General features: G+C 40.8%; 1 protein-coding gene across 4 annotated transcripts in view; it reads right to left on the reverse strand.

Moving 5' to 3' along the window:
- LOC122817640 (FYN-binding protein 1-like) overlaps window positions 1-20450 on the reverse strand; it is a 688236-nt gene that overhangs the window by 101663 nt on the left and 566123 nt on the right. For all 4 annotated transcript variants that reach the window (XM_044090698.1, XM_044090697.1, XM_044090696.1 and 1 more), the window contains exons 8-9: window positions 14295-14454; window positions 10851-11001 (exon numbers count right to left, since the gene is read on the reverse strand). In XM_044090698.1, coding sequence (XP_043946633.1) covers window positions 10851-11001; window positions 14295-14454 — 311 coding nt within the window. The remainder of the gene's footprint in view (window positions 1-10850; window positions 11002-14294; window positions 14455-20450) is intronic.

Here is a 20450-nt window from a genome sequence, read left to right on the forward strand (position 1 = left end):
ACGTGTTGCTTTCTTTCTATTAAAGTTTGATCTTTGCATGGTTCCAGCCTATGGTTTATTGGATTTCTGTTGCTTAATTGCTTCGAGTACCACTTACTGGATTTATTAACCTCTGCTGTTCTGTTATTTTTATCATAATATTACAACACCTTAATATCCTAAAATTCAGTGCAGTTATAATTAAACTCATAAAAAATGTTTATAAATGACAGTATCTGGACTACAGTTTCATGCTGGTTTTGGCTTCTGGTGCAGTGGAGACCATTCAGACACACAGCTATTTAAAATATGCTTAACCTGTTCTTCAGATGTATATATATTAACAGTTTTATCAATGCTCATTGATCTATATGAGTGATGACTGGTCCATAGACTGTAACTAATATGTTCACAGTTGACTGCTGTGTGACAGGAGACTGGTATATGAGTCATGCCTGGATGTGTATGAGTGATTGCTGGTAGGAAATGGTTACTGGCCTAGAATGACGCCTGGAGGTCAGTGGTGACTGGTCTATAAGTGATGTTTGGTGGTAAGTGCTGATTAGTCTCCAAACCTTGAATGATGTGCATTTGGTAAAGAACACACCTACAGTTGAAATGACTCCTTACTATAGGTACAATTTTACTTGCATGAACAATGTACCTATTGCTAGTATAAAAAAGGGTGCAGTATGATTTGAGAATATTTGCCTCCTCCTTACTTTCTCTGCAATTTACATATGTTTGTAGTTAGCTGACTTACCCAAGCAGGATTTACTGAAAATGATTTCAGTATGGTTTTAGAAAATAAGATAAACTGCTACCTAATTTTTCTTGTCTTTATATATAAAAAAGATGTGGCTACATATACACCTCTTTTAGAACTGCTAACAACGGCAGGTATTTTTTAACTTGCCACTGTGAGCTCAGTTGGTATAATATCTCTACCGTAAAATGCAACTTCTTGAAATTGTAATGATTATTATTATTATTATTATTTCATCCATATTTGCATGTATTGTACAACTGTGCTCTCTTATTTTATTATATCAGTTTTAATTACTGTATTTTGGAGCTTTGCTCCCCAGGCCACCACTGAAAAGGGGTCGTCTTCCCAGTCTGACTTTCCCGCTAAACAGAAGCAATCAATCAATAAAAAATACTTTTAGGGAGGGGATGCAAGCCAGAAGTACTGACTTTTCTCTGTTTTCAGTACTCATACTTTGTCTGATATGTTGTGAAGGTCTGTCGAGGGGGGCACTGATTGATACTCTAGTTCTCTGTTAGGATACTTTAGTCGACTGTTAGAAGTCTGTCCCTACTGTCTTTGTAATTCACTCCCCATACAAAGAAAGGCAGAAGGAAGTAATAGTTTCATAAGTTCATATGTTTATACTAAGGTTATAGCTGCAAGATGATCAAAAACATTAGCTGCATCACATTGGACTGATGACTATAGCCTAGTTACCTCTGAACACTTTTGTGATAATACTAGGCATGAATTTATGTTTACCACCCAGTCATTAGTGGTGATTCTGAAGATAGTCAGGGAGATACTGCTGTACACTTTCCTTTTTCTCATTTGTATTGATATCTTCCTGTTAGAATAGTGACCTGCACATTAGCCTATACTACGTGGTTCTGGCATTAATGACCGGCACACTAGCCTGCACCTTGTGGCACTTGTACTAATGACCTGTACACTAGCCTAAACTATATGTCCTTGCACTAATGACCTGCACACTAGCCTGCACTGTGTAGTCCTTGTACTAATGACCTGTATACTAGCCTAAGCTATATGGTCCTTGATCTAATGACCTGCACACTAACCTAAACTATATGGTCCTTGCATTAATGACCTGCACACTGGCCTGCACTGTGTGGTCCTTTTACTAATGACCTGTACACTAGCCTAAACTATATGGTCCTTGCACTAATCACCTGCACACTAGCCTAAACTATATGGCCCTTGCACTAAGGACCTGCACACTAGCTTGCACTCTGTGGTCCTTATACTAATGACCTGTACACTAGCCTAAACTATATGGTCCTTGCACTAATGACCTGCATACTAGCCCACACTGTGTGGTTCATGTACTAATGATCTCTGCACTAGCTTAAACTATATGGTTGGTGAACAACAAATCATTTAGGGTCACAGTCACATTATTACATAAAATGTTAATTTGCAGTTGACACAAGCATGACTTTTGTGGTTAGGCTAATGTGTTCTGGAATGAGGCAGAATGATCGCTTTATACATAGTTGCCATTATAAATGATGCAGGGAGCTACTGAATCATATTTGATGCATTTCACATTGATGGGAATAGGGCTTATGGGATGTATAATAGGCTAAAGCATGGTCCTGACTAATGGAATAATCCTGCCAATGTGTTCTGCAAAATTTTTGTGTTACGTCCCTTGGATCATGTATCATATTTTATTCATGAATTCCAGTTCATTTTCATATGGGATACACACAAATTTCTGACTATAATGGTTTTCACACCTAGATTTTTTTGTACAGTCACTCCTTCCTTTAACATGTAATTTTTTTTATGCAGGCTCTGTAAGATTACAACACACACATGTGCATGCGAACAGCAGGGCCTGGATATTAAATTGTGCCTGTTACTATCATACCTCTCAACCTCTTAGCACAAGAAATCTGGACAAACCCTAAAATAATGTGGGGACAAAGACCCAAAAATAGGGACAGATTTAAAATATTGCTCTTATAAACTTAAGGCAGTTGTTAGAATAACAGGATTTGTGTTAGCATGCATTTCTGAAGGATATGAAGTCTGAAACTTGAACATATGTCATTAGTTAGTGACTTTAATCCTCAGTGATTTGCCAGAAAACCACAAATTTATTGAAGAACAGACCAAAAATATGTTGCAAAAATCTGGACATTGTTAGAAAATCTGGACAGTTGAGAGGTATGGTTACTAAAACAATGCACCCACCAACAACAGGAATTCCAATGACTTCAAACTGTGTGTTGGACTGAAATCAGCTTATCTCTGCACTTTTTGTCTGCAGTGTTCACCATGTTTATGAATTCCATTGCCAATGCATGCCCACTTTTACTGTGTACTATTTACTAAGCACCTGGCTAAAACTTACAAGCATGCTTAAGTGGACGCAGGCACAATGCAAGTTTAATTTATAAATCAGTTTTCCTTTATACATTCAGTTTCAGGATGGTTGATAATTAGGGTACTGATTATGTTATTCTGATGGTTTAAGCTTTACAACTTTACCTATAGCTTACATTTCTTCAACTATTTTTTTATTCTTTGTTGACCAGGTTAGTCCCACTAGGCTAGTAGACTCTTTTCAGTGGAGACCCAAGACGGTATTTATATGACTAGAGGAAATACTATACTCTTTCTGATAGATTTTTTGTAGAGTCTTTCCCTTTACATATATTTGTTTATGTGGGCTCCATAAGTTCTGTAAGGCCATGGTATCTTTTACATCCACCTGAGCTACCAGCAACTCAGGCAGATGGGACGTCAGTTTAACATGTAACCCAAAGGACGACACACTGAGGGGTGCAGCACTCCCTTCTTATGTTGCACTGCAGTGTCAGGAATCAATCTACCAGGTTTAGGAATAGAACTCACAGCCTTCTGTACCAAAGGTGAGTGTGCTACATATTGCAAAACTGATAATTTCTTAAGAAATCTGGATAGCTTTACATTTCTGACTATACTGGTTTCCATGCCTAGATTTTTTTGCAGAGTCAATCTTTCCCTTTACATATAAGTGTTTATGCAGGAACTGTAAGTTTACACATCATGGCATGAGTGCATGTGTGGGCATGCATGTGCGCGTACACACACACACACACACACACACACACACACACACACACACACACACACACACACATTTCACAGTCATTATCAGCAGGGCTACTGCCTTACTGGATATTACATTTTGCCTGTTACTGTTTTTTTTTCCAGTAAAAAAATAATTTTTCCTTTTTAAACACCCATTAGCTGTACACATTTGTCCAATATATATTTTTTTCCTTAGCGGACTAACAGCCGCTTCCCCATTCCTTCAACTCATTATTCAGTATACTATTACGGCTATTTACGTTACTTCATTTTTATTTGTCAGCCATAATTGCTCACAAGTTTGCACACTACTTGTTTCTGAATTACAGAGTTTATATACTTAATATGACTGTAGGAAAGTAGAACTCCTTCTTCACCATGTCCATTCTCCATGTCCATGAATTGTGGCCTGAGTTTTACAACAGAAAGGACACCAGCTCAGGTGATAAGATGGAGCCATATGCATAGCTACAAGAGTACACTCCAACGCAAGTCTTTGTTATTTCTCGCAGGGAAGATGAGAAACCACTATTTTAGAAATTTCAGGCTGGAAGACGCAAGGAGGGTAGGTGAGGAGATTACCCTAATGTATTGACTTAATGTGAAGGGAATTGCATCTCAGAGGCTAACTGTTATGGTACATATCCTTATTCACAACTTTACTATCAAGCTATTCTACAGGACAGTTCTAAAAGTGACCCTGGCAGGCATACAGGCAAAAACAGTAAAAGAAAGAAGTACTAAAACAGCACTGTCTTCATGGAAAAAGGGGTTCCTGTGGTCAAGGGCAGCAGGTGCTCTATGGATATGTAGCCATATCAAGCAGTTTTTCACAAAGACATTTATTTGTATTTGTTTTCTGGGGTACAGCACTGATCTCCATGGTCAGTTTTCAGACTCAGCCCTGGAGTGGTGTCTGGTTAAGTGACTTGCTCAGGGTCACACAGTTTGGCAATGGAGGCTGAGGGAATCAAACCTTGCACCAGTGGACCACTGGAATGGAAACAGCTCCTTAATCCTCTAGGTCAGCTGCTAGACTACTTTAGTAGAGACAAAGCTTGGAAAGTCTGGTCCAAAACAAAACTCCCCTCCCATCTCCAACACTACAAACAATTAAGCAACCTTACAAAAAAAAAAAAAACATCATTAACGATAAGAAAAACTTCTATAACAGTCTTCCCTCCTCACTCTCAACTAACCCAAAGAAATGTTGGCACTCTATTAACCAAAGTCTGCACCCAGGTAACCCCTCTGCCCCCAACTCATGTCCCAACAACTCTCCTCTAGAAACAGTATCTAACTTTAATACCTACTTCATTTAAACCATCAGCAAACTGTCACTCCAAACTAACTCCAGTACCAATGTTAGCATCACTCCCAAGCCACCTTCATCCCCCATCTCACTCAGGCCTTCTCACTGAAACCAGTCTCAACCAACTATATCAAATCATTGCTCAACAAACTAAAACCTGCTCTCCCTCTGTGGATAACCCCCCACCACTTTTCCTTCAGATGGCAGGAAACTCAGTTGCCCTCCCCATTTCTACTCTTATCAACCAGTCCATTGCAGAATCCAAAGTCCCCTTAATATGGAAAAACCTGTACACAATATCCATTCACAAGACAGGCGACTCCTCAGAACACACCAACTTCAGGCCTGTTGCTATTTTATCTCCTCTTTCAAGAATCTTACAGAAATGTGTCCACAAACAAATCCTCCACTACCTTTTACAAGAGAACTTGCTCACCTCCACTCAACATGGCTTTCGCCCTAAAGATAGCACCTCCATTGCCCTTCTATCCTTCCTGAATACTATATCCCAAGGCAGAGATAATAATAAACTTGTCTCATCTCTATTCCTTGACCTACCAAAAGCTTTCAATACCATGTCCCACCCTCTTCTGCTTGCTAAACTCCCTGAACTTAATCTTTCCACATCATCTCCTGGTTTACTAGCTACCTCTTAGACTGACTTCAATCAATTAAATGGCTCTCTACAACATCTCCCACCCTCCTTATGAAGATGGGCATACTTCAGGGATCTATTTTTGGCCCTCTACTGTTTTATATAGTTACCAACCAATTATACACATCCTGCCCGCATTCATCTCACATGCAATATGCAGATGACTCCACAGTCATCACCATAGCCGACTCCCTCTCTGAACTAAATACTCTCACTCAAAAATCCTTCTTATCAATCGAAAACTGGCTCTGCAATAATGACTTGATTCTAAATCCAAAAAAACGAAACTCCTGCTTTTCACTCCCAAAACCATGAACTATCTCAAACCCGCCTTCTCTATCATCTCTCTCATAGGTTCATAGGTAGATACTAGGCTATCGGCCCTAGGGCCTATACAAGCCTAGCCATAATGATTCCCTGGCTATTGCTTCCCACAAATTATTTACTTTCCTGGACCCCTGTCTAGCAAGGCTACTAATGTGATCCCCGGGGTGAATTTCCTATCTTCCATCCAATAGTCAAGGTTCCTCTTGAAGAGGGCCATTGAGGTGTTCTGCCTGACATGTATGGGCAGCCTCTTCCAGAGTTTGGGTAGTCTCTTGGTCAGGAACCTATCCCCCCAGCATGTTCTATTCATCGTGATGACAAGGTTAAGATCCCTGGGTATGTGGCTTGGAGGGATTGGGATTTCTTTAAGTGTAGCATGTCCAAAAAGTCTGGGTTTGACATGACCTTGTATGTTAGGCACAGATTGCCTCTGAGTAGGCAATATGTGACAGAGCATAGCTGAAGTTTTTTTAGACGGCCAGCATAAGGCATCTGCTTTAGGCCTGTGATTCTTTCTCTGAGGTCTTTCTGTGGCCTTTCTAGTTGTTGCAGATGTCTTGTGAGGTACATACCAAATGGGGCATTGTATTCTATAATGGGTCTAATGAGGGATAAGTACAGAGGGACAATGACCTCCTTTTTTCTGGATGAAAAGACCTTAGTGATGAGGTCTGCCACTTAGAAGGATTTTCTAACTGTTGTGGCTATGTGGTTATCAAAGGTGAGACCACTGTCCACCTGTGTCCCTAGGCCTCTTATCACACTTTCGGTGTTTAGTGTACTGCCACCTATGTGGTAGATCACAGGTACATGTTTTTTCCCAAAGGGGACAACTATACATTTTTGGCATTTAGCTTGAGCCCATGGCTCGGGCACCAGGCATCTGTTTTGGTAAGGCCCTTTTGTAGTATATCCAGATCATTTGGGGATTCAATAAGGGCTCCCAGCTTGCAGTCATCTGCAAACTTTGTAAGTCAGAGTCCCTTAGTGTTGGCCTGTACTTCAGAGAAGTAGATGCCAAACAAGAGTGGTCCCAGGACAGAACCCTGTGGTACACCACTTGTCACTTGTCTGGAGCTGGATTTGGAGTCAGCTACTTTTACAGTGTGTGTTGTGTCAGTAAGCCAGTTTGCAACCCATCAAGTGACGTAGGGATTAATGCCCAGCTTAGTAAGTTTTTCTATGATTCCAGAGTGGGGGGTAGTGTTGAACACCTTGGCGAGTTCCAGGGAGGCTGTGTGAAACATCTTACCCTCATCCATGACTCTGGAGACTGATTTGAAGAAGTCAGTCAGGTTCAGGAGGCAAGATTGGCCCTTCACAAGCCCAAACTGGGTAGGGTCCAGTGTTTGAAGGTTGCCAATGTCTTTGTTTATAAGTTCTATGATAATACGTTCCATGGCCTTACATATCAAGCTCATCAGACTGATGGGATGATAGTTCCTGGGATCCAAAGTGGATCCCCCCTTGTGGAGTGGGATGACTGTAGCTGTGCCCCACTCTGTGGGCACGAAGCCTGAGGTGAGGCTATGATTAAACAGGACACATAGGTGAGGTGCCAGTTTATTTTGTAGTTCATGCAGTACACAGCCTGGGATGTCATCTGGTCCATGGATGCTGTATTCTTGGGTTTGGACAGTGCGGTTTTTACCCGAGTGGCCATGATTATCAGAATTTGGCAATATTTTGGTATTGAGATGTGCCCTTTAGGAGGTGAGAGGGGGGTGAAGTTGGCACTGAATCTATCTGCCAGGATATTGGCAATATCTTTGGGATCAGTATATCTAGTGCCATTCTGCTGTAGCTCAGAGCAGATCAGAGTACTGCCATTTAGATTCTTGACATAGCTATAGAATGCCTTGTGGTTCTCTTTGGAATCTTTGGCAATTTTGTTTTCATAACTAGCTTTGGAAGATTTTATGAGGGATCTCAGCTTTCTACTGTGGCTGGTGAGGGAGTTTTTTGAATCCTGGGTTCTTCCTCTATTCTGCAATAATTTCTTCCTTCTGTTGTACAGGTTATTTATGGGAGGGGACCACCAGATTAGCTTCCTTCTTTTAGAGGGCAGCGTCTTGGTTCTATTTGGTATGGCTCGGTCCATGCACGAGTGAATGTACTCATACAGCACCTTAGTGTAGGATTCAGCAGTTGAACTTCCAGTTCCCATCTGCATGGGTGTCATGAAGTTTGTTACTTCTGACTTGAGAAGCATGAAGTTGGCTTTGGAGAAGTTTTTTTACAGAGGTTTCCTTAAAGGGGGGTGGGGTGGGATGTGAATGTCAAGGGTGATTAGCTTATGGTCTGATCTGACTAATGAGGGGGTGATCACTGGTGAGGAGCATCGATCTCCCATGTGGGGGTAGTGACCAGGTCTAGAATATTGGTACCCCTGGTAGAACTATGAATTAGTTGCCCTAGGGTGTTGGAATTTATGAATTCCAAGAACCGTTGAGCAAAGGTGTTGGTACAGGAGTAGTTTTTCCAGTTAATGCAGGATAGTTGAAATCACTCAGTATTAGGGTGTTTGGTTGTATCTTAATATTTTCCATTATGTTTAGAAAGATGTGGTGAGAATCTTGGGGCATGGTGGGGGATCTGTAGCAAGCTACACTTTGTATTGCAGTCTTACCTAGTGTTAGTTGCACCTGGAGAATTTCAGATGCATTTTTGTTGGGCAACTAGCCTGGAGGTGTGAATATCCTTGGTGAATATGGACACTCCTACACCTTTAGTGTTTTGGTCTTGGTTTGGTGGCTGAAAAGTATGATATGAGTTGTAGCCTGGTATTGCAGGAGTGCTCTCTGGAGCTTTGAACCAGGTCTCAGTTACTGCACAGATATCGATGTTCTCCATTTTTAGGAGAGCCTAGAGAGAGTGGACCTTGCGGGCTAGACTTCTAGCATTGAGTACCATTACCTTCAGATTTCCCTTGCTTGTACCCATTATGGTGGTAGTTTTATCCTTAGAACCTTGCCTAAAAAAGGCACTATAGGGGTGGCAAAATCCTTAGCGAGTAACCTGAATTCCAGGAGCGACAGATGCAAACCATCTCTTACAAAGCATCATGGTTTGTCGATCATGTCGTCCCAGGCAGACAGATACTGGATCCCCTTTGAATGACACCAGAAGCTTAGCCAATTATTGAAGTCAATCATTTTGTCCTTATACTGTGGTATCATTCTGGGCGATGGTAGGATGCTACTCAGGGCTAGGGTCATACCTGTCTGGGCTACATGATCTGAGAGCTCTTCCATGCCTCTTTTCATATAATCTCAACAATACATTTACCTCAGTCAGTTCTCACACCAAGCTTCGGGGGGGGGGGGGGTCATCATATATGACCAACTCAAATTTGATCTGCATGTCTCCAATAACATTAAGAAAACCCACCAGAAACTAGGACTTCTGTATCGCAACAAAAACATTTCTCACCTCCAAATCCAAAATCTCCCTATCCCATGCCTACCTCTTTCCTAGCATACTCTATGGCTCACAAATTCTCAGCAACCTTCAGACCTCCCTTCTAATGAAACTGAAATCTACATACAACAAAATCGCTAAATTTTCCTCAGGTCAGTCCTACCACTCTCACCACTGTCTTGCTCTCAAAAGCTTTAACTGGTTAGAATTCCATCACCAATTACTCTTTACCCAACTTCAGATCATGCATAATATACTGTACCAACCTTGACATTGCCTTTCTTGTCTCCCGCTGTACCCCTCCTAGGTCTCTCCATAGCTCTACCCAAAACCTTCTCCAAATCTACAAACCCAAAAGCAAAACAGGGCAAAAAATTTAGAGCTATGTCCCAGCCCTAGCTTGGAACAAACTTCCTTCAGAAATCAGAAATATTAATCACCCACAAAAAGGTACTGCACAGTGAAGACTTATAACACCTTGTATGAATTTTGAGACAACTCTATGAACAAGTTCAAGAGATAAAATTCCACAAATAGATTTGATGGTCACTGGTTGTTGGGATCTGAGGTCTGATGGTCACTGGTTGTTGGATCTGTGTGACTGTCAGTGCGTCTTTGTGTGCATGTGTGAGTGTGTGTGCTTGTGTACATGTGTGTGCATGTGTGTGTGTGTGTGTGTGTGTGTGTGTGTGTGTGTGTGTGTGTGTGTGTGTGTGTGTGTGTGTGTGTGTATGCATACGTGTGTGTGGGATTTGGGAGTGGATTGCTTGGTTAGGCACGTCCAATTTGGTTTCCCATTCATTTTAACAAGAGTTAGCTCTGGGGATTTATTGCACCTATAAATAATTCCTTCTAATAAACATAACAACTTATAATTAGCCAATTTATTTGCTTGCAGTTAAAACTAGCTTTTACAGCACCTTCAGGCCATAAACGTGTTTTCCTTCTCTTCCCACTTTCTGTTCCTCACTGCATAAAATGGTAATAATAAGTTGTACTTATTTGTATTACCCTTGCAACTTTATTTTACAATGTGCTGTGCGATCATTCACATTTACATCTTATTACTTTGTTTTTATGCATTTTCTTTAACCACTTCATGCTGCACTAAGGTATAGGATTTACAACCATTAAAAAAGACATGCTAGGTTTATAAAGTTATGGTAGCTTCAAAATGTTTCATAGAGGTGAACACTCAATACTAGAAAATAGGCAATTTTTCCCACTGCATAATCACTCAGTAAACATAATGGATGACTCTGTTTTTTCTGAATGTAATACAAGAGAAACATAGGTAGCCTGACCTGATGTCAGCCATAGAATCCACATCATCGTATAAGTCCTCGTGTTGAGTCTGCTTGAGTGCAGGGGAAACTCGCATCTTTGTATTATTTACAAATTTCCTTTTCACAGCATCGTAATCTACATCCACATTTGTGTTGCTTATATAACCAACTGCAACAGAAAAACAAAAGTCAGTGAGAAATGTAGCGCAAAACCAGACCAGATATGGTGAAGAAGTATATTGTGCAACTACTTACTAAACAGCTTTCTACAATAGAGTAAAAAATAAGCAAATAAAAATAAAAGCAATATTTAGGTGAGCTAGTCTGAAACTTTGAGTCACTAAAGTGAAAGATAAGCACTTTTGTCTAATAAACTACCTTCTAGAGCTGAAGACTATCTTCAGACCAATGATAATGCCAAAGTAACAGAGTTTCTTAATTGTATGTTTTAATTGAACAGTGGTAAGTTCAAGTTGGGTCCCTATTATTTCATTGAATGGCTACATTGTCGAATGGCTTTTCATCAGAAATGCTATCGCCAAAATGTTCTGAGTTATGGTAGGGATCAGGAAATGTGCCCATTCCCCATTGTAGTGCAATCTCAGAGTTGGTATATATAATTAGCTGGGGGGGTTGAGGGGGGTTCGATGAATGGCATTTCCAAAGAAATGCCGTTCGACAATGTGGTCATTCGATGAAATAATATAGAACTGTTCAAGTTACATGCCACCAGTTTGCATGAAAGCAATGCCCCACCATAGATGCGTAGCTGGCTTTTGTGCTGCCCAGTGCCACTCCCCCATTTAGCATCATCTTGAAAAAAAATAAAGTCTGTTTGTTCTAGTGCTTCTCAGTGCTAGAGAATTGTCAGGTCCTATAGATTGTCCTCACCCTGATGCTCTCTATATGTGAACTGAAAAAAAAAACAAAAAACAAAACCAGAGCTGCCAATCGCACCCCTTAAAAAATCCTCCTGAGGTAACTTCTCCCTTTACTCCACTCTAGCTCTGTCACTTACTCACCCCTAAAAGTGTGAAGTATTGGTCTGTCAGGGTGTGAGGGGTTGGGGATGTGTCAGGGTCAATCTTTGTGAGGGGTGAAGAAGGTGTCAGGGTTAATATGAGGGTAGGGTGATGTGTGTGAGAGATAAGCAGGGAAGGGTGAAGGTCATGGCAACCAAATCTGTCACTTGAATTTGTAAAGAGAAAAATATAACATGGATTGGTCTAGATGGGAAGGCTCTGCACTTTCACTCAGATGGCGAAAAAAGAGGACCGGGGGGTGGGGGGGTGGGGGGCTGGAAAAATTGTGTAGAGGTATGTGGAGGGTATAGTCTGACAGATAAGATGGCACCTCAGTGAAAAAGATCCTGTATATAACAAACTCACATCAACTGCTAGGACGTGGGTATATGCAGTCTGTGTTAAACTGAAATAAAATGACATAGAGGACCATTTAATTTGTAAACTAGGTGAAAAGAGGATGTAAATAAAATATCTGCAAACCTTTCTAAAATGTGCAAACATTAGCCATATATAATCCAATAAGGCTGAAAATCAAACATGATGGCAACGTAGGGGTGGATTGGAACACAGGATATAAGTAGGCCTAGACAGCATGGCAGAAAGATGTTGAGGAAAACATAAGCTCATCTTGGAAGTTCAAAGAGACACAGGTTCTAGGATGCACAGGGAAAAATCACTCCCACAGTGGAGGTGGGAAAATTGGAATAGGGTGTAGTGGTATGGGGGGGATAAGAAAGAATTCAGCAGAAATGGAATGGGTAATCACCTAAACGTGTTCCTTACATGCACCTAGCAGTTTAGATAATACAAACTTTGCATTACTGACATTGGGAATATAAAGGGGTAAATGCTTATACACATGGCACATGAACCAAACTGTGAACAAAAAAAGGTATTTCTGAATGTCATTGTGCCAATACTATGAATACCAGCTGGTCAGGGAGGGGGTAATATTCAGGGCGGATATATACTTGAAGACCATAGAGATGAAACAACATATTAAAACAAAAACCTGAAAGCCATTACCTGCATTCTTTTTGTACCACTGATACTTTACTTCTCTTACAATAACAGTGCGGCCAAACTGTGTTTCTTATTATTTTTATTCGTTCACTAATACAACCATCTGTGAGCCTTACTGCACAGAGGTAGGGGCTATCAGTCAATTCATAATTTTCTTTGTACAATATAGATTATTCTTTCTCCATCTAGTTTCACTCATTCAGTTGCGGTAATACAGCATGGAAGAATTTACGATTCATGCAGTGTGACTGTGCAAGGATATACATGGTGATCAGGTTATAGCTTCTTTTGCAAGGAGCCATAATGGATTTGTCCAATTCAATAGTCAGTCAAAACGTACTTTTAACCATCTCTAGATGAAAACCGATGTCAGTTAACAGTATTCTGTACCCTCATTAGTGTAATTACTTACGGACTTTATGCAAACCGAACAATAACAACCTGCTATGGAAATTTAAGAAATTATTATATCTAAGATTACTAAATGGTTACACATGCACAATTAAATACCCTTTTGTCAAAACAAAGGAAATACATTTTTATAGACAGACATTTGCCATTACAAAATGTATCTGAACTGTCTAGGCTAGTCCTATAACTTTACCTGCAGAACTGACTTTTTCTGGCTTAAATCTAATTTAAGAATGTAGGCAGCTCAGACAACAGGAGTTCAAACAAATTATCCAGTGTTAGAAACAACAGAGGAAGATCTAGCCCTTGTGAAAAGTCCTTGAATGTGAAAGAAGTCTCAGATACACTCTGAAAAATACTGCCTGTAACTCCACAGCAAGAAAGGGAAGCGAGGAAAAGATGAATTTTCAGGTTTAACAATTGTGATATATATGTATTTTTTTTTTATTTTTGCAACTATTTTACATAGTTATATCTATGTGAGTTCAAATAAAAACTTTCAGGAAAACAAGAAAAGAAGAATGTTTAAAGTTTAAAAAGTGTGATGTTTATGTATTTTCTTTGTTATCTTTTGTTTTGAAAAAATTGTATATAGTTAAAGTTGTGTAAGTTTATAAAAAAAAAAATCTGGAAAACAGAAGATAAGAAAAGATGTAGCCTGGTAGAAAGGAAGTGAATTCAGGAGACAGAAGGAATGGGGTGGCGGTAAGGGTTAGAGAAAGACAGTGAGAGAAAGAGAGACCCAAACATTGCTGCTTCCAATGTTTTTTTTTCAGACTTTAAAACTCAAAGGGTCTGGATAACTATGACTGCCCATTCAAAGATTACTGGTTAATATCACATTTAGTACTGTGTCTAGTGTGAGCTAATCATCACACTCAGAATTTCTACATCTGTTTGCTCAAGATGTTGCCACCATTGTCAGTGATTTTTTTTTTGTATGGTTAGCTAGACAGAAGAGGCCATTTAACACGCTAGGAATGCTAAAAGATGTTTGACTCACATGTTCCATCTGAGGTACGGGCCAACCATTTCCCTTCTGGATTATCATTTATTCTCACAATTTCAATGGAGTCTCCTTGTTTTACACAGAGATCAAGCTTTCCTCCACGGGAGTTCTTATTCACATTGGCTGTGTGGATTACTTCAATGGGGCCTGTCAGCTGTTGAAGAATACCATAAAAATATCAGATAAAATGCAGACCACAATATTACAGAAAAGCACTAGTAATTTCCATTTTATGTGAAGATTCCCATGCTGTGAAACCAGACAAGACTATACTATAAAATATAACATCACTGTAAACTATCTGGAATATTTTTGACAAGAAACAAATAACATATAGAAATTAGTATGAAATCTTGTTCTAAGTTTAGATGGTGTGGTGCCTTTGCAAAGAATTGAAATTATATAACATTTGACAATGAAATGATATTTACTACTCACATCCATCCATAACCTCTTTTTCCCATTTTTTGCACATGGGGCCAGGGTGTCACTTCAACAGTGACAATCATCTAAAACCAAGGTTCACACCGACAATTTTCCATTAAAAACAGAACATTAAAAATGCTTTATAATATCACTTTTAATGATTACATTGCTACTTCCTTTGTCTTCTTTCTGTAAAAATGGAAATTAGTGGAAAGGTGTAATGAAACAGTGCCTGCATCTAACATCTTCACCTCCAGAGTCAGGTTCATAGCTTTACAAGTTCATATGTTCACAAGTTAATACTAGGAAGTGGTTTGAACAAACTTATATAGCCTAGCCATGTACCTAGGATGCATTGCTAATAGGTTTACCTTCCATCTTGATAATGGCTGTATTACTAATCCAAGGAGTTAATTTATATGAAGGCTCTTGCTACCCCTATAGTGCCTTTTTTAGGCAAGGCTCAAAAGACAAACCCACCTCCATAGGTATCACAAGGGATAAGAAACTAAGAGTAATGCTACTCAACGCCAGAAGTCTAAACCTCAAGATGCACGCACTCGAAACTCTCCTTAGCATGGAGAACATCGATATCTGTGCAGTAACAGAAACCTGGTTCAGGGCTCCCGAGAGCACCCCAGCACTACCAGGTTATACCTCATACCATGCTTTTCGGCCCCAAAACTTGGACCGAACCACAAAAGGAGGGGAGTATCGATATTCATCAAAGATACCCACACCTCCAGGTTGGTGGCAAAGCACGAAGCATCAGAGATTATCCATGTGCAACTAACAGTAGGTAAAACTGCCTTCCAGTTTATAGCCTGCTACAGACCACCCTCCCAAACCCAGGAACCCCACTCGGCCTTCCTGAGAACACTGGAAAATATGAAGGTCTCTCCAAACACCATTATATTGGGCGACTTCAACTACCCAAACATAGACTGGGAGCAATACTCTAGCTCCAACACCCTAGCCCAAAGGTTCCTAGAATTTATAAACTCAAATGCTATGGAACAACTTGTTACCACTCCCACAAGAGGGGAAAAGATACTGGACCTGATCATCACCAACATGGGGACTCTATGCTCCAGACCAGAAGTGTATCCCTCACTGGTAAGATCAGACCATAAACTAATCTCACTGGATATTCACATCCCGACCCCACCCCTGCCCAGAAAACCACAGTGAAAAACTTCTCTAAAGCAAATTTCACACTCCTCAAAACTGAGGTGGAATCCTTCAAAGCCCCGGCCTGTGGAAAATACGGCCCAGAATGCAGAATCCTTTATAAACGCATTCTATGAACACCTTCAGGAATGCATGGATCATGCGATCCCAAATAAAACCAAGACCCAATCCTCCAAAGGCAGGCGTCCTGTCTGGTGGACCCCAGCCATAAACAAACTATACAATAGAAGGAGGAAGTTACTAAATGATAGAGCAAAATCCCAAAAAGGGAAGGCATCACTGATCAGTATTAGCAAAAAACTACGGGCACACATAAAATTGTCTAAGGCCAGCTTCGAGAGAAAAATTGCACAGGACACTAAGGATAATCACAAGGCTTTCTTTAGTTATGTTAGGAACCTGGGTGGTAATTCCCAGATATGCTCAGAATTAGTCCAAAATGACAAAAAATACACCGAACCCACAGACATTGCCAACATCCTAGCTGACAGGTTCAGCGCAAACCCCCCCCCCACCAAAAGGGCAAATATCTATCCCAGCAGAGTGCTGCCCCCCTGACATCTCAGATGCTCAGGTAAGAGCCGCCCTCTCCAAAGCAAAAAACACAGCATCAATGGGACCAGATGGTTGCGTCCTACATGAACTCCAAGAAGAGCTAAACCCAAATATAAAACTACTGTTCAATCTCAGCCTTACTACAGGATATGTGCCCAAAGAGTGGCGTACAGCAACAGTGGTCCCTCTCCATAAAGGTGGTGCCTCAACGGATCCTGGAAACTATTGCCCCATAAGCCTGACTAGCTTGGTCTGCAAAGCTATGGAAAGGATCATCATGGACCTCATAAATAAAGATAATGGGGACCTACAAACACTGGATCCTACCCAGTTCGGCTTTGTTAAGGGCAGATCCTGCCTCTTAAACCTGGTTGATTTCTTTGAAACAGTCACCAAGGCCATTGACGAGGGGAAGGTGGTCCACACAGCCTACCTGGACCTCGCAAAAGCCTTCGATACAATACCCCACTCGGGCATTATAGATAAGCTCACCAGCTTAAATATAAACCCCTATGTCACTAGATGGATTGCAAACTGGCTCAAGGACAGAACCCACATGGTTAGAATTGCTGGAGCCATGTCAGACTCCAAACCAGTTACAAGTGGTGTCCCACAAGGCTCAGTCCTGGGACCTCTCTTGTTCGGTTTATATTTCTCGGAGGTACAGGCCAACACGGAAGGACTGTGGCTGACCAAGTTCGCAGATGACTGCAAACTGGGCGCCATAATCAACTCTCCAGCCAACACAAGCATCCTCCAAAAGGGCCTCATAGAAACAGACAACTGGTGCCAGAGCCATGGCCTCAAGCTAAATGCCAAAAGTGTATAGTCATCCCCTTTGGCAAAAACAAAGTGCCCACAAATTACCACATAAGTGGTAATCCATTAAGTACAGAAGAAGTAATTAGGGACCTGGGGACCCAAGTTGATAGCAATCTCTCATTTGACAACCACGTGGCCAAAGTGGTTAGAAAAACATTTTATATAGCCCACCTAATCATGAAGGGATTCACATCTAGATCAGGGGAGGTCATCGTGCCTCTTTACTCATCCCTCATCAGGCCCATAATTGAGTACAATGCCCCTTTTGGGATGTACCTTACCAGACACCTGCAGCAACTGGAAAGACCCCAAAAGTACCTCAACAAGAGGATCAAAGGGCTCAAACAGATGCCATATGCTGCCCGGTTAAAGAAACTCCAGCTCTACTCAGTGGCATACCGCCTGTTCAGAGGCAATCTGTGCCTGACGTATAAAGCCATGTCCAACCTGGAATTAATGGACATGCTGCACCACAGAAAATCCAAATTCCATAGAGCTACGCGCTCGAGAGACTTGAACCTCAGCACTGAAATAAATAGGACATGCTGGAGGGACAGATTCATAACCCAGAGGCTCCCTTCACTCTGGAATAAAATCCCAGTCCAGGTTAGGCAGAGTCCCTCATTGACTGTCTTCAAGAGGAATCTTGATGAGTGGATGGGAGATCGTAGGTTTACCCCGGGTATCACTTCTGTGTCACTGTTAGACAGAGGCACAGTATACTAACCTCGAAAAAGGGCATAGCAAAATAAATTTAAAATGGGTGGCGAAAGCCAAACACATTCTGGCTAGGCTTATAAATGCCCTAGGGCAGATAGCCTAGTATGAACCTATGAACCTATGAACATTTAGTCATCAATACTTAAACTGATGGAAACTAAGTTGTTACACCATTTAACATACAAAGGAGGTTTGTTCCCCAGGTAGGGAGGTCCTTTGGGTAGCAAACCTATCCCTCCAACAAGTCCTATTTATGTTATAGTTATATTACAAAACATTTCAAGCAATATGATGATTCAGTAGTTCCTCTTGTATACATTTGCTTGAGCAAAACTCCAAGAAGCTTTACCCTATTAGCACTGCCAACAACACATTCTCATTAGGTGACTTTAGTATAACTGCTTGTAGCTTAGAACTCACACCCTGTTAGCACTGCCAACAACACATTCTCATTAGGTGACTTTAGTATAACTGCTTGTAGCTTAGAGCTCACACCCTGTTAGCACTGCCAACAACACATTCTCATTAGGTGACTTTAGTGTAACTGCTTGTAGCTTAGAGCTCACACCCTGTTAGCACTGCCAACAACACATTTCCATTAGGTGACTTTAGTGTAACTGCTTGTAGCTTAGAGCTCACACCCTGTTAGCACTGCCAACAACACATTCTCGTTAGGTGACTTTAGTGTAACTGCTTGTAGCTTAGAGATCACACCCTGTTAGCACTGCCATCAACACATTCCCATTAGGTGACTTTAGTGTAACTGCTTGTCGCTTAGAGCTCACACCCTGTTATCACTGCCAACAGCACATTCCCGTTAGGTGACTTTAGTGTAATTGCTTGTAGCTTAGAGCTCACACCCTGTTAGCACTGTCAAGAACACAATCCCGTTAGGTGACTTTAGTGTAACTGCTTGTAGCTTAGAGCTCACAAAGCTCCTGAGATACAAGTTTCAATATCCTTAACTGGCTTGTTAAACATCCTACAAAACCAACTTCTAATACAGGAAACAACTCTTCTATTGGCTGAGTGATAGCAACTTTCCCACGCCATTGCCATTTTTTCCCCCCAAATATGTGAATAACCACAGTCCAGATATCAACCTTGGTAAAAGGGTGGCCTAATGGTTAAGGTGTTTGCCTTACAAACACAAGGTGCAGGGTTTGAGTCTCACAAGGGATAATTGGCTAGGCTTAAAATGGCTCACAAGGGCAGTTAGCTTAGTACTAATCTATGAACCTATGAACCTAATCTATGAAAAAAAAATCAGAGCCCCTCTGAAACTTATAATAGGTAGACAGATCCAGAATCTAAGTAATACTGGCTAGAAGAGGATGGTAACAACAGTGACTGGTGTTCTCTATTCTCAGCCACTTATCCAGAAGAGGTCATAGCTTACTTTACTGTCCAGCTTGCCTCAATAGAAGATCTAGTATTCCCTCAAACTCAAAGATGACTTAGAGGTCAAGTCTGTTATTACTCTATACTCATATTAAAGTTTAATGAGACAATGCAATCTAGAATGGAGGAACCAGAAAAAGTGTCCACACCACATGTACTTGCATCAAATCGATCACAAACTCAAGAAAAGTTAGCTACAAACTCAGCAAAAGCAGTCTGCATCAAAAATAAACAAACTTGCTTAGCATTTTATGCCAAACTCTTGCCCTGCTCTTGCCAACCTAATCCAACCCAACAGTAATCCTCAGGCACTAAGATCCTCAAATAAACTTAAGATAAAGATTACTCAACCTCACAACACACAAGGCTCCACCCTCTACTCCTATAATATTGCCAAACTCTGGAAGGCCCTTCCCCAACATATAGCTACAAACCCCAACACTCATGATTTCAAACCCCTCCTTAAGGAAAATCTAGCAAAACATTGACTCTGCTCCTGCCTTACTCCAGGGTAGACCACCTACTTTTCTCCCTAAATTAGCTCTTTCTCACAGCTACAGTTATTTACTGCAGTAAGCTAACTTGGTTCACTAATCAGTTTCACATAGCAAAATAAACACTGATACTGCATGGTCATAACAACTAGGGAGAATTGTTTGCCCTCTTGTCAAACTCTGTCTCACTGTTTCTAACTATTACATCCTGCTATTTCATGCTATTTAACTGCATCACTGGCAGGTCCAATTTTGTTAATTTTTTGTAATGATTGTTACGTACTTAATCACATTTCTGTTTGCTTCTTGCTTGTCTTTGTTTTGTATAATGTTAACCTAATTAATGTGTGCTCAACTTGATTGTTCAAATCAGTTTACTTGTATGTATGGAGCTTTTCTCCCCGGGCCTCTGCTGAAAAAGGGCCTCTGGCCCACTCGGACATCTCCCAGTAAACAAATGACATAAATAAATAAATAATTTGGAATAAAGTGAAATCACTGACCACTCATTTCACTGATAAAAATAATATTACAATATTCC

This window comes from Protopterus annectens, chromosome 13.part0 (assembly GCF_019279795.1).
Source record: "Protopterus annectens isolate FY-2018-M chromosome 13.part0, PAN1.0, whole genome shotgun sequence".
Lineage (NCBI taxonomy): Eukaryota > Metazoa > Chordata > Ceratodontiformes > Protopteridae > Protopterus > Protopterus annectens.